The sequence below is a fragment of the Accipiter gentilis genome, chromosome 9 (assembly GCF_929443795.1).
Source record: "Accipiter gentilis chromosome 9, bAccGen1.1, whole genome shotgun sequence".
Taxonomy (NCBI): domain Eukaryota; kingdom Metazoa; phylum Chordata; class Aves; order Accipitriformes; family Accipitridae; genus Astur; species Astur gentilis.
In genome coordinates this window covers 33,744,802-33,757,142 of record NC_064888.1, presented here as the reverse complement: position 1 = coordinate 33,757,142, position 12,341 = coordinate 33,744,802, and the positions used below count along the sequence as shown (strand labels likewise).

The 12,341-nt window shown below is 38.0% G+C and overlaps 1 protein-coding gene across 4 annotated transcripts in view; it reads right to left on the bottom strand.

The window, feature by feature from the left end:
* The window catches only part of VTI1A (vesicle transport through interaction with t-SNAREs 1A), a 275,440-nt gene that overhangs the window by 94,734 nt on the left and 168,365 nt on the right, over positions 1–12,341 (bottom strand). For 2 of the 4 annotated variants that reach the window (XM_049811150.1, XM_049811152.1), the window contains 2 exons: positions 11,330–11,400; positions 6,772–6,844 (listed from right to left, as the gene is read on the bottom strand). In XM_049811150.1, the coding sequence (XP_049667107.1) occupies positions 6,779–6,844; positions 11,330–11,400 (137 nt within the window). In that variant the 3' untranslated portion in view covers positions 6,772–6,778. The remainder of the gene's footprint in view (positions 1–6,771; positions 6,845–11,329; positions 11,401–12,341) is intronic. The other 2 variants (XM_049811148.1, XM_049811149.1) reach the window with 1 other exon arrangement.

Here is a 12,341-nt window from a genome sequence, read left to right as displayed (position 1 = left end):
ACACTGACTATGAAACGCCTTTTGTTTCACTCATGACACTATGAACCTTTTTAGGCTCTAGCTGCTTAATGGTAGTCAACATATCTCAATACAGAGAACAATCACAAAGGGTTACATGATATTTAACCTATTACGATGCTTTACATTCTTGGTATAAGCAGTCTAGGACTAGCTTCGATAATTATCCATTGGGATCCTGCTTTCCTGCAGAAACACAACTGTGCTTTAGATAATGTTCTTTCCAGCTGTTCAGCTGGACACAAGTAGATAGAAGGGGGGCAAATGAGATAGTAATTCCAGATGATAGAAAAGAGGGAATGGAGAGGACAGAACAAAGGCCATTGTACATTTAAAAACAGAATGAAAAAAGAGAATTAGAAATACTGTCTGAAGAATGTTGAAAGCCCTGCTTATAATGGACATAGCGTAGGCAGCTTGACACATGGATAAAGCTTTCCAACAATCTGAAAAATAAAACAATGCTACACTATAAATGCTTCTATCTCAATGAATGAAGGACATATCCTTCTAAGACTGCCTAGGTGCAAGGAGATTAAAACACTGACTTATTTTATCCTAGGCACTTAAGTTATTAAAATGTAAAGATTAACCATGATGTTCCTTTTTTTTTTTTTTTCCAGGTTTGAAGCAAACTTAACTCTGTATCACTTAGGCTGTTGGAGCTGAAAGTTTGCAAAGGCTAAGGTGGCATTAAACTAATCATAGCTACATGCTTGCAATCTTGAAGTTGGTCCCATTCTGTCAGGCACTCAGTACCTTCAGTATATGGCTTGGACTTCTCCATGTACACTACTTGCTGTAGCTATGGTGGTTATACAGCAGCTCAAAAGACTTCTGCACCTTCTATGATGCGTGAACCGAAAAGTATTTTTAACACGGAATGGAAGTAGAGTAAGATTTTTCAAAAGCATTTTGGAAACAACGTACAGAATGCTGTCCAAGAAAGATGAGCAAGGTTTATAAAATGGCTCTCAACTGATTATTAAAAATAAGAAATGCATCTTACATACATCAGATTACATCATACCTAAATTGAGAACAGAGAACCCACAGTGTCCCATACTATTTTAAAATTCTTGCTGTTCAGACCTAGAGGTACATTTCCTGTGTTTTTGGTTGGACTCCTAATGATGAAGAATGCTTACCCTTGGGAATTTTGCTGACACTACATTTACATTTTCCAGATGTTTTGTCCATCACCTTAACAAAGAAACAAGGTTTCTTCTTAAAGTCAGAGACAAAGTGTGGAACGACCAGGTACTAATTAACGCCAAGGTTTAATCTGGAGTAACAAGACATACATTCCTTATCCAAAAACTATCTTGTGATTAACAGTACCACAAAGATAATCAGTTTCCTTCTGAAAGATTCAACACTTCATAATTGATAGAGATTAGTTGCATATTAAAACATGTACAATAATATAAGAATCAAGTATCTATATTAAATGATTAAAAGTCAGGAAATTTAAACAAAAAATGTTCTTATGCTGGCAGTAAGAAGCACTAAAATACCCTATGTGTATTTTATGTGTTTCCATTTAACAACAGAAATATTAAGGACAGGGTTTGCTCTGTAATCGGCCTTGTGCAAGGAGCACAATAAAAGCTGTGTTGTCCCAAGAGATGACCCAGAATCATTCTGCCACTCACTCCCCCCTTATTCAGTCTCCCTCAAGTTAAGGGAATTGCTCCTCTGGTTTAACATAACCATATGCTTAAATATGTTCCTGAATCAAGGTCTAAATTACTGAAGTAAACAGCTGCAGCTGTAAATATTCAACATGGAGCAGACATGTTGCTAAAGAATTTACTGTTTCAATCATTTCTCAGTGTAGAAATACATCTTGAAGTAAAAATAGAAATATATGTACTGAAAAGTTGCTGAAACAATTTCTACTCAAACTTCTTCTGGCTTGAGACCAAATATGCAAAGTTCCTGCTGGAAAGAGGAATTCCTCTATCAGCATGAACACAAGGCAGACCTAACCAGACGTTAAACTTCACTCGGTGTCTATGATATGAAGACCTTCCTCCAGAAAACTGCGGAGACTCAACAGTCATGGCCTAGTAGGACTGATACTGACAGAGGCTTTAGCTCAGAAGAAAATCTTGTTATGGACTTTGGGGATGGAAACAGCGATTGGTAGGGAAATAGGGGAAAAAGACAGTGATAACACTCACTGTTTGTTTTGGTTTGCCTCAACAGGGGCATGACTGTCTCTGCTGCTATTCTTCTGCATATGGAAATGGGGGCTTCATAGTCAAGAGAGAAGGCAGAACAGACATAATTAACTTTTCACATCTCCAGGAGTGTGAGAAAGCAAATAAAAAGAATTGTTGTGCATCCACTGCTGAATGGCCACCCGACCAGGTCAATGGGTGGAGGTGGAGCACCCCACACCCGGTTTAAAGAAATGCCCTGCACTGAATGCCATCTCAGCCTAATGACCACAGGGAGCTCTTCAGAACTGCTGAAGTTGGTTGAGAACTGCTAAGAATGACTGCAATCCAGGCCCAAATTCTGAATTTAAAACATTTATGTTTTAAATTACTCTGCTTAGGACCAGAGGCAAGGAACACAAGTTGGATGCTGGGAAATTTCAGTTAGACACGTGGAAAAATTGCTTATTTCAACTGTTACTGGAGTGGATTGCTTAGAGAGGCATTCATATCTCCATACCTTCAATGTGCTCGAAACTTGACCGGAGGAGTCTCTGCGCAACCTGCTCTAATTAGACTTGCTTTGAGAAGGAGCTTGGACCAGATGACCTCTAGAAGTCCCTTCCAACCCAAATTGTCCTATGATTCTATGAAATGTTGAAAAATAACTGTAAGGTCTGGACTATCCTGGAGTTCAAAAGTACAAGGAAATTTGACTAGAAGCAATGCAGGAAGCAGGACGACTCGAATTTTTCTGGAAAGAAGAGTGAAGAAGCTTGACTACAACTAGCACGGAGGGGGAGGCATTCCCTGCTTCTGGCTGTAGTCACATTGGTCATGCAGCTGTTGGCAAGTCATACAACTTACCACCTGAGAGCTGAACACTTACTGCTTCGTTTCCATCAGCTGGAGCTTGTGTGTTTGTGCAATTGGAAATCAAATTTTAAAAGTCTCTTTTATAAGAGCAGATGTGGTCATGAGCTTCTCAAAGCACCATTGATAACAACTCAGAAGATTGAAATCTGAAGATTAAAAAAGAATTTTTGGCATAGAAATTTCCTGGTGAACCAGACAGAATAAAACATTCTGGAGGGTAGTAGTTATTTTTCAAAAATATTTTTCTGCAAGTTGGAGGGGGGTAGATAGAATTTATCTGCTAACTGGATAAAGATTCAAATCTAGTGAAATTTTTATCTGGTTACTTTTAGGTTAGGTTAGGTTCCTGCTGGGCTGTGTGTGGCTTGGAGACTGTCCAAATTCTTTTCTTAAAAGCTTTTCTAGGCTATTGGCTTAGGATATGGGCAAAAGACTGAAGATCTTTCAGAACATATTCTTTTCCGCTTCTTTCTAACATTTCACTGTGCGCTCCCCAATTCACATTGCAGTAGAGGCCAAGGGATAGATGTCTGAGACAGCAATATCGCAGATGACCACAGAAGATGCCATTTCCTTATGTTAACTTATTTGAAAATTCTGTAACTGAAACTACACTGAGCTTCTGTTAGAGTCTCACAGTTTTAAAGAGAAGTCATAAATGTCAGGATGTCCAGAGCTATAGATACATGTAAAAAGAAATGATTAATGTTTTGACATTATCAACATGCTGATATTATCCCAGTCATGCAATGCTGTAAGTGGAATATACTAGTTTAGTGGAATCTCTGTAGATTTACAGAGGAAAAAAAAATAATTACGAATGTATAGGTCATTTCAAAGCACGAATATTTAAAAACATATATTACAAAAATTTCCTTACCCAATACCAATACTGGGAGATAACAAATTCCAATACGTAAGGCTGGCTACTTTAAGTTGTTAGAGGAAGACCTGTCCCTATTATGCCACTGATTTCCTTAGTGAGCTATGGGAACCTACAAAACCTGTCCCTGCTTTTATTCCACATCTCCAGAACATTTTTTGCTTGCACAAATACACGGCCAGGGAATTTAGGTCATATAAAGGGAGTAATTTAGCCCTGTAGCTGTCTAAATATCTCACCTTTTAATATATTTGGCCGGATTCAGAAGAGATGCTGCTTTACTTTTCCCAGACAGTAAAAATAGAAATAGTTAGGCATTAATTTGACGCACAGGGTTTTAGCCTGGCATATGACTTCAAGCATATCAGCACATACATATTGTAGGAGCAGCAACTAAGTTGAACAATGTTCAGTAACATTACCTTTTCCGTATAATAATGATGTAAAGAATAGTCCTCCAGTGTGTTTCTTTATTGGTTCCAGTAATTAAACGAAACATCGTGTGGTATGTACTGAAGTATGCAGAAATTAGGACACATCTGCCAATCTGTGCTAATTATTTTTCTTACAGTTGTATTTATCTAATTTGTGCTGATTTCTTGGGGTCTGTATTTTATGATAATTCTTGTGACTAAACAACATTGGGATGATGCTGAGGCTGCGATAATGCTAGACCCTTCTACCCGATAGTCATAAAAAAATTAAATTCACCATAGGTCTATCTATAACGTGGTTTTAAATAACATTCTGAGAATCTTCTACTGCAAGTTGCATCTATGCTGAGGCATTGCTTTTGGCACACTTACCTGAACTTAGCTTAAATCCTAACCTGCCTTTCATCCAGATGGGTGACTCAGCTCAACATTTTTGTTAAAGAAAAAGGAAATTCAGTGCCTTTCTGACAAACAGAAACATGCCATCTTGGTGTTTGACTACAAAATCCTTTTGTCTAAAAAGAAGAGCCCAAGTATATTTCAGAAAGATCGTATTTTTCATTTGGGTTATGGAACACTTATAAACTAGGACTCCTAACTGTGATTCCCAAACACAAAACAAAGTCAAAGGTTACAGCATATGTTTTTGTTTCAGCTTCTCCAAATTACTTGCAAATGTATTCAAACACAATATGAGGAGATACTTTATTTTATTGAAAATAACAGACTACAGGGTGCTGCAAAAAAGGCTGAGGTACCTCAAGCATAAACATGGAAAGAATACATTGGTTTAGAAACCCATAAATCCTTATTTGAATCTGCCAACCTGAAAGCCAAGTAAAGCCCGAAAAAACTATTTTTCCTAAATGCTATGTCTGATTAAGCCATACTATTAAATGACAGCTGAACTTTAACATTAATATGATATTATTTAAATAACTGCATGATTTTTTTTTACACTAAAATGATGAATGATTTTTGGACAGCTCAATTGACATAAAGCAAGAAACCCCTTTAATGAGATTTGACAAAATGGAGACATATGCAGAATATTCGTTACAGCTCATGTCGCAGAGCCCTTCCTGGGGAGACTTGGGTTTGGTTGTGTCTTTTCTTTCGTTCATTTTTTTTATAGTTTATTTTGATTGTCTACAGGCACTGAACCATCCCTTTCAATTGCCACTTCCTTTCTCCATGGATTTTGAATTTAGCTTGTGTCATTTACATATTACTCTTAATCAGAGAATTTTATATGTAACAGTTTGGAGTTGGAATTGTAAGAAATCTGTGGAATGAAGGCATAAGGTTCAGTCATTTTAACCTTTGCCAACTGGGTATACAAGGAACCAACAAAGATATTTTTCTGAGGAGACTAAAGAACAACTTAGTAAATTCTGCGTTTGGTATTTTCCAAGCCAAGTGACAAATCAAAAACTCTGCTAAAACTTTCTCTTCTTTTTTTTTTTTTTTTTTTTTAAATAAGAAAATTGCATTAAGGAAATATGCAACATAAAAGCCCATGGCAAGGGTAATCTCATACTGACGACTTCTGAGGATGCTCTAAACTCCTTTAAAACCGTGTTTTCATAGCACGTGACACCACCTACTAGAGGGATGCATTTTCTCTTCAGGAAGCTGAATATATACAGAACTATGGACATCACAGAGAAGCTCAGGTGCTGTTTCACTCGCTAAAGAACACATATCCAGAGATGCCACTAAACCAAAAAAATCTGTCTGGGAAGGTACCAATGTAAATTTAAGGTGGGTAGTAATCACTGGATAACTCCCTCCTTGCAGTCCCACACTGATTTTTAGGATGTTGTGAATTTTTCCTTTCCGTTTCACCTCACTTTAATCCCAGGGACAATTTTCATAGCATCAAAAACATGGAAGAAACATGCTAAACCCACAAGGTTTGACAATGTGTCTGCCCCATCTATTCAGACTGATTTCATCTTCTTAACCTTTTCTCTGTGTGTAAATTTACGCTGCTCCAAAACATTTACAAACTTTCTCGCATAAAATCTAACAGGTAAAACCCCCTGCAAACACCGAAATCACTCAAGAAAAAGGAACACAGGAAATCATCACTAAAGAGCTTAATTTTAGAACACACATACACCAAAAAAACCTCAAATATAAAGAAACAATGATGAGAAATGATTGAGCAAGGGGTAATCCCTCAGGCTACAGAAAACTCTTTCTGTAGCTGTGATAAAGTCTTCTACCTAACCACGCCTGCTTCACTACCAGCATTCATTTGAAGACATTCTACATAGCAGCCTGTGTAAAAAAACCCAGGTATATCAGCAAAATGCTGCGGTTGAATTAAAACTAAAAATAAGGGCATGGAGGTACAGAGTCAAAATAGAAAGAGCAGAAGTGTCCCTACCTTGGCCTTACCTTCGCAACATTCCCGTCAAAATCCTGGAACTCTTCCCCAGGTTTGCATCTGTTTCTCTAAGCTGAGGAGAAAAGAGTCCCATTAAAGGCAAAAGGCACACGTACTCCATTCTGTACAGAGGACAGACATTTCTACTGTCATTTGAGTCAATCAACTTCAGGTTTAGCCCACAACATACTGACATGTAAGAAAGCCACCAAAGCTCTGAAATTTAAAAATGTTTTGTCTGGTTTTCACTTACATAAAGATGAAACCCACAGAAGATAAGACATTGAGGCAACAAAGATGAACCAGGATAAAGAGCAAAAGCTTTACAAATAAAGGGTTGCAGGTTGAAGCTATATAAATTGGTGTCCGTAATTCCCATTGATGTATGTATGTTTATGGGTTATGTACATTAGTGAGGGCATCAAGGGATGAATGCAGCCATGTGCTGTGTTCCTGATGCTTTAGGAAATGAAAAACAAACATATCTTTCTTCCACTGTTTTTCAAAGACAATAGTTTAAAGAAAAAGCAGTAATACAGAACAGTGTTCTTTTACCAATTCCATGTAAAAGAAATATGCCCGTACTGTCCCTTAAACACAAAACTTGTACTGACCTTACAGCAGCCACCACTGGGATGGATGCCCAAATACTTTGTGAACAGGGTATAGTATGTACATAAGGCACAGCTGTACAATATATATTTTTGCATGTAAGGATCACTCAGTCACTGAAAGTAAAATTTTTAGTAGTATATTAGGACACAGGAAACCTACATTTACAGCTAAACTTAATTACCTGATTTGTTCTACAGCTCTCAAAAAACTTGCAAAATCGGTAAAAGCACAACTGAATAAAAAATAAAATTGGGGAGATGAAAATTTATGAAGCAAATGAACTTCACATTAAAAAAGAGCAACTGCTTCGATTGTTCTTTAAAAGGGATTAAAACCTTCTTTCTATTTTTGTGTCCATTAGTCTCCCACAAAACGATGTCTAGAAATGAAGAAGTGTTTAGGAAGAATAGAGTTACAATCCTATTGCCTCTTTTTGCTACTCATAGCTGAAGGAGAGACATCTTTGGACTTTTTGGCACTCTTGGAGCCAGTGGAACATCAAAATCTACTGTAAATGATGTTGTAATGACTGTCAGTTATGAAATAGCAGGGACCACTATTTCTAGTGCCCTGAAACACAGCTGTGTGTACATACATAAAAACATTCTTCTCCTTCTGAAAGCCGAATATTTACCTCTTCATTATCAAATCAGATTGAAAGGATTACCTGACTCATTGACTTCTTACTAAAGAACTTTGTTGTAGAAGACAAAATGCATCCTGTGTTATAAAACCATCAAAACAGTAACACTGCCAAGAAAAGTGGCAGTCTTCCAATAACAAATCACCTTCACCATAAAAAAACCTCTATTATATCTTGAATATATGCATAGCAGCAATATTAAAACCAGTTTCTATTCTGGAACCCAATACTGTAAAATTTTTGCTACCAGATTTAATGTTTGTTACTGAAATCAGTAGTCGCAATCAATGACACATAACCTTTCTGCATAAATTTCCTCCTTGTTCCTGTAAAAGGTATTAAGGAAATACCAAGTAGAAGCTGGGACTGGATACCACCATCCAAGACCTGCTCTTAGCAATATCATATTCAGTAGGAAGGCTTACACTGACTCAGATCTCTGTAATTATGTGCCATGATGGAACAAAGATGAGCATTATATTCCGAGGAGGCCATTCCCTCATTTTTTCCTGATTCATCTAGACAATTCAAGCTCCAGAAAAGCAGTTTAGCCCAGTTTGACACAAGTAACAGAAGAAAAAACGTCACAGTAATTTTTAAAAGGCTCATTAAAAAGCCAAGTTCTTATCTATGCTAGAAGGGAATCTGAAGTACAAATGTATGCTTTAGGTTGGTCTTTTATTATTCATAAAGATGCATTTAACACTTGGGGCTTCTCCTCCCTTTTCACAGAAAAGTAGCGCTCTCCTTTTTACCATTATATGTTTGATCCTAACTTTCCTCTCTTGCTGCAGGATTCTACCTGACAGCTAGAATCAGTCCTGATAGTTAGGAAGGGGAAGCTGAATCTTAGAGGTTTGACAAACTCCTCTAAGCAAGACGACCTCATATTTTTATGGTAATAAAAAACCCACAAAATAAGCAAAAGAAATGTTAAAAAAGAAACAAACACGTACACACAGAGTTGGAAGATCTCTAGCTACCTCCCAAGAGAACACTAAAAAAACCACCTTTTCTTCCTGCATTGGCAGAAAAAACAACACAAAGAGTTTCAAACTGTAAGTTTGTTTTTGTTTAAAACTGCAATATCTGATGGTAGTTCTTCAATCACTTCTTTAGCAATACCAGTGCACTGCAGAAGCCAAAGAACTGGTGGCATGCAAACCTGTTAAATGGCATATGATGGCACTTCCTTGTTTCACAGAACTGCTGTAGTGAAAACATTTTGAAAGATGCTTTGATATTAGCAATGGCAAATCTACACGGTGTTTAAGAAAGCGTTCAAAAAATAATATTAAGAATGAGAAAGGAAGGAAGATGAACAAGATGCTGATGTTGATATCTTGTCTGCCTTTAGACACATTTTAATTTGAGGTTTTCCTAAAAAATGTTGCACCTTTTAGAGTCCTTTATACTCTACTTAACCTATTTGACTTGCAGCAGATCTTTTATCCCTTCTCTTTGGCTTTTAAAAAAAAAGTAGTTTAGAGAATTCCTCTTCACAACTGTTATTACACATGTATTTTGCACTGCACATGATCTTCATTTATTTGAAATGATACTAGCTATGTCTTGTATATTTCTTCATTGAAATGTTTTACTCTACAGACAGGAAAACTCATTTATGTAAATTTAACCAAACTATAGAGACACTAACTCATTTAAATTTTGCTCATAAGAAAATCTTCCTAATTTTCACAACGTTGAACTGCTAAGAACTGACCATCATACTCAAGCTGACATTTAACTTTCAGAAGACAAGTCTGCTCCCTGGTTGATTCGATAATAACTCGGTGTATTCAGTGTAAAGCTACTATGCATTGACAGAGTACCCTCTGTCCTGGTCTTTAAAAAATCTCCAGAGAATGGAAAACTTGCCAAGTTATCCAAGATCATCCCTGACTGTACATCTGACTATAATGACAGCTGGGACAGCACTCATGTGGCTCCACTGGAGAACTCTTCTGAATTCCCTAAACAAAATATTTTAGGTGGTACGTGATAAAAACTTGGAATTTGAGATCTTCCATTTATGACAAGAGGTCTTTCACTGAACTGTGATGGGATACACTTTCCTAGAATACCCTTATTTTTAATCTTGCTCCCTGCAGCTTACAGATTTTGCCATCAAAGAAATTTGCTCTTCAGGTGGAAAGCACAGAAAAGGAAAAGTTATGCTATGAACCATGTGTACACAGAGTCACCAGAACTATCCTCCCGCTTTCTCGTTCCTGAGGATTTTTAGGATCAGCAGAAAGGAATACACGTTATTCATCTCCGTTGCCTAGGTTTTACTTGTCCAGCTAGAAACAGCAAAGCATCTCAGATTCAGCAGTCACTAGGGATGTGAGGAGAGGAGGTGAAATAAGATACAAAATTGCCTGAACAACACCTAGTAAATGCCCACAATCCTTAGTTACATTTAATGATTTAGTTATACTTAATGTTTTAAAGTAGCTAATGCCAGGATGTCAGAAAGTAACTGGTACAGCTGACAGAAAATGCCTCATAGGAGGCTTTACCAGTCAAAGCTATCCAGGTGAAGAAACTCCCTGGGACAGGTAAAGGAGTTTTCTTCAGTGGCAACAGTCAGCTAGTGGCCTGTAGGAGGACACTCAGGAAAGTATCTGACCGACGTGCCATGGACAGAAAGTCACAGCTGCAGTCACTCCTGGTTCTGCAAGCAGAAATCAGAGCCAGGGAGGCAAATTTCAGAGAAGTTGTACGCATTGGATGGGATGGGCTTCTGAGCATCTTCAATAACGCTACAGAGTAGAGTTGGCCCCTGTGGAGGCAACAGAAGCCAAAACTGACATAGTTATGGTATCCTGACTGCAGTGACAGAGCAGCAGTGTAAGAAACTGCTACCTGTTCTTTCACACAGAATTGCCTAAGGAGGCAACCGTTAGCATAGGCAGCTACAAGGCTGATCAATTATTAGAAGCTGAATTTCAATACTGAACTTTGTTTCATAGAAAGTTCAAGAAGTCATTGCAATGGACACTATAACAAATCCTTCAAAGGACAGAAAGCTGACTTAGCTGTGATGTTAGTGACAGAAATCTTGCTTCCAACAGCGGGTGTAGAGACTTCAGTGTGACTCCCTGCAGGAGAGGCTTTGCAGGATTGGGTCCATATAAGACACTTTCTAAGTGCTTTGCTGCAGATGGTGATTACATCTCATGGTAGCAGTTGATTTATATGAAACTAACCAATATGCTGGATTATTTCTGCATGCACAGAGAACTTGCCCAAAGCATATAAAATCCGAGACCAGCAATTACTTATTATCAAACTTACCCTTTCCCGAGCACGCTGGATCTTCTCTCTGTCATGGCTGAGGTTTTCCAGCATCTCCTGTCCAATCTGCTCTGCATTAAAAAATCAAAATGTGGATCATGAAAGATATAGCTTGCGACTGTAAGGCCTCAAACTGCCAGGCTAGATTGTAACAACGGCATTTAATACATGTGGTAGCCTAATCACTCCTCCTAACTGCAAAGAGGAAGACATCATTATACTAAATTTTAAGTTTTTCAAGCAACGTAAAACTGAAGAAGTAACAACCAAACCAGAAGCTGTCCCCCTGCAATCTCCTGAGGTTGTCTAGGCCCTCACCTGAGGTGACCTTTGGTCTGTGAAACAAAGGCCCGAAGGCTTTCAGACCTGCTCTAAGTGCTGGGTATTCGTACTTCCCAACGTTCCTTAAGCCCACTCCTGGTCACAGAAAGGAAGTCAGGAAGCCTATGCTAAAACACCAGCCATCCTTATGATGAGATCTCTCTAAAGACACTGAGAAGTCATATTAGAAGAAAACCACTCTCTCTGCCTCTCAGCAGTTACCACTGATGCTCCTATGAAAGCTATTTCAGGCTAAGGCCAGTTACTGGGGACTGTTTTGCTCCATCATGGACTAACTATTTCTGGCAAGCTTAGAGATATGCTGTAATGGATCTCCTGATGGTTTTAATAGCAGACATATATATCAATCTATTGTCATCACCGTTTGTTGACACAGGGGTTGTTTGCTTCCGCAGCTTATGCTGAACCAAACGTTGCAAAATTGTAGTGGAGAGGCCTCAAGATACGGTACAAAGACAACACAAGACACCAAAACTTTACTCTTCAAACAGCTTCAGTCAAATGCTCCTCTAACACTGAAATATTAGCAGCAAGTTTAGAGAAGAGATTTTAATCTTCAAAGCCCTATAGAAACATTAAGAAACCCCAAAGGAGAAAAATATTTCCCCGAAGGAGAAAAGTAAGTTAAATCATTCCCATTTTACAGATGGGGAAACAGACACAAGGAGCT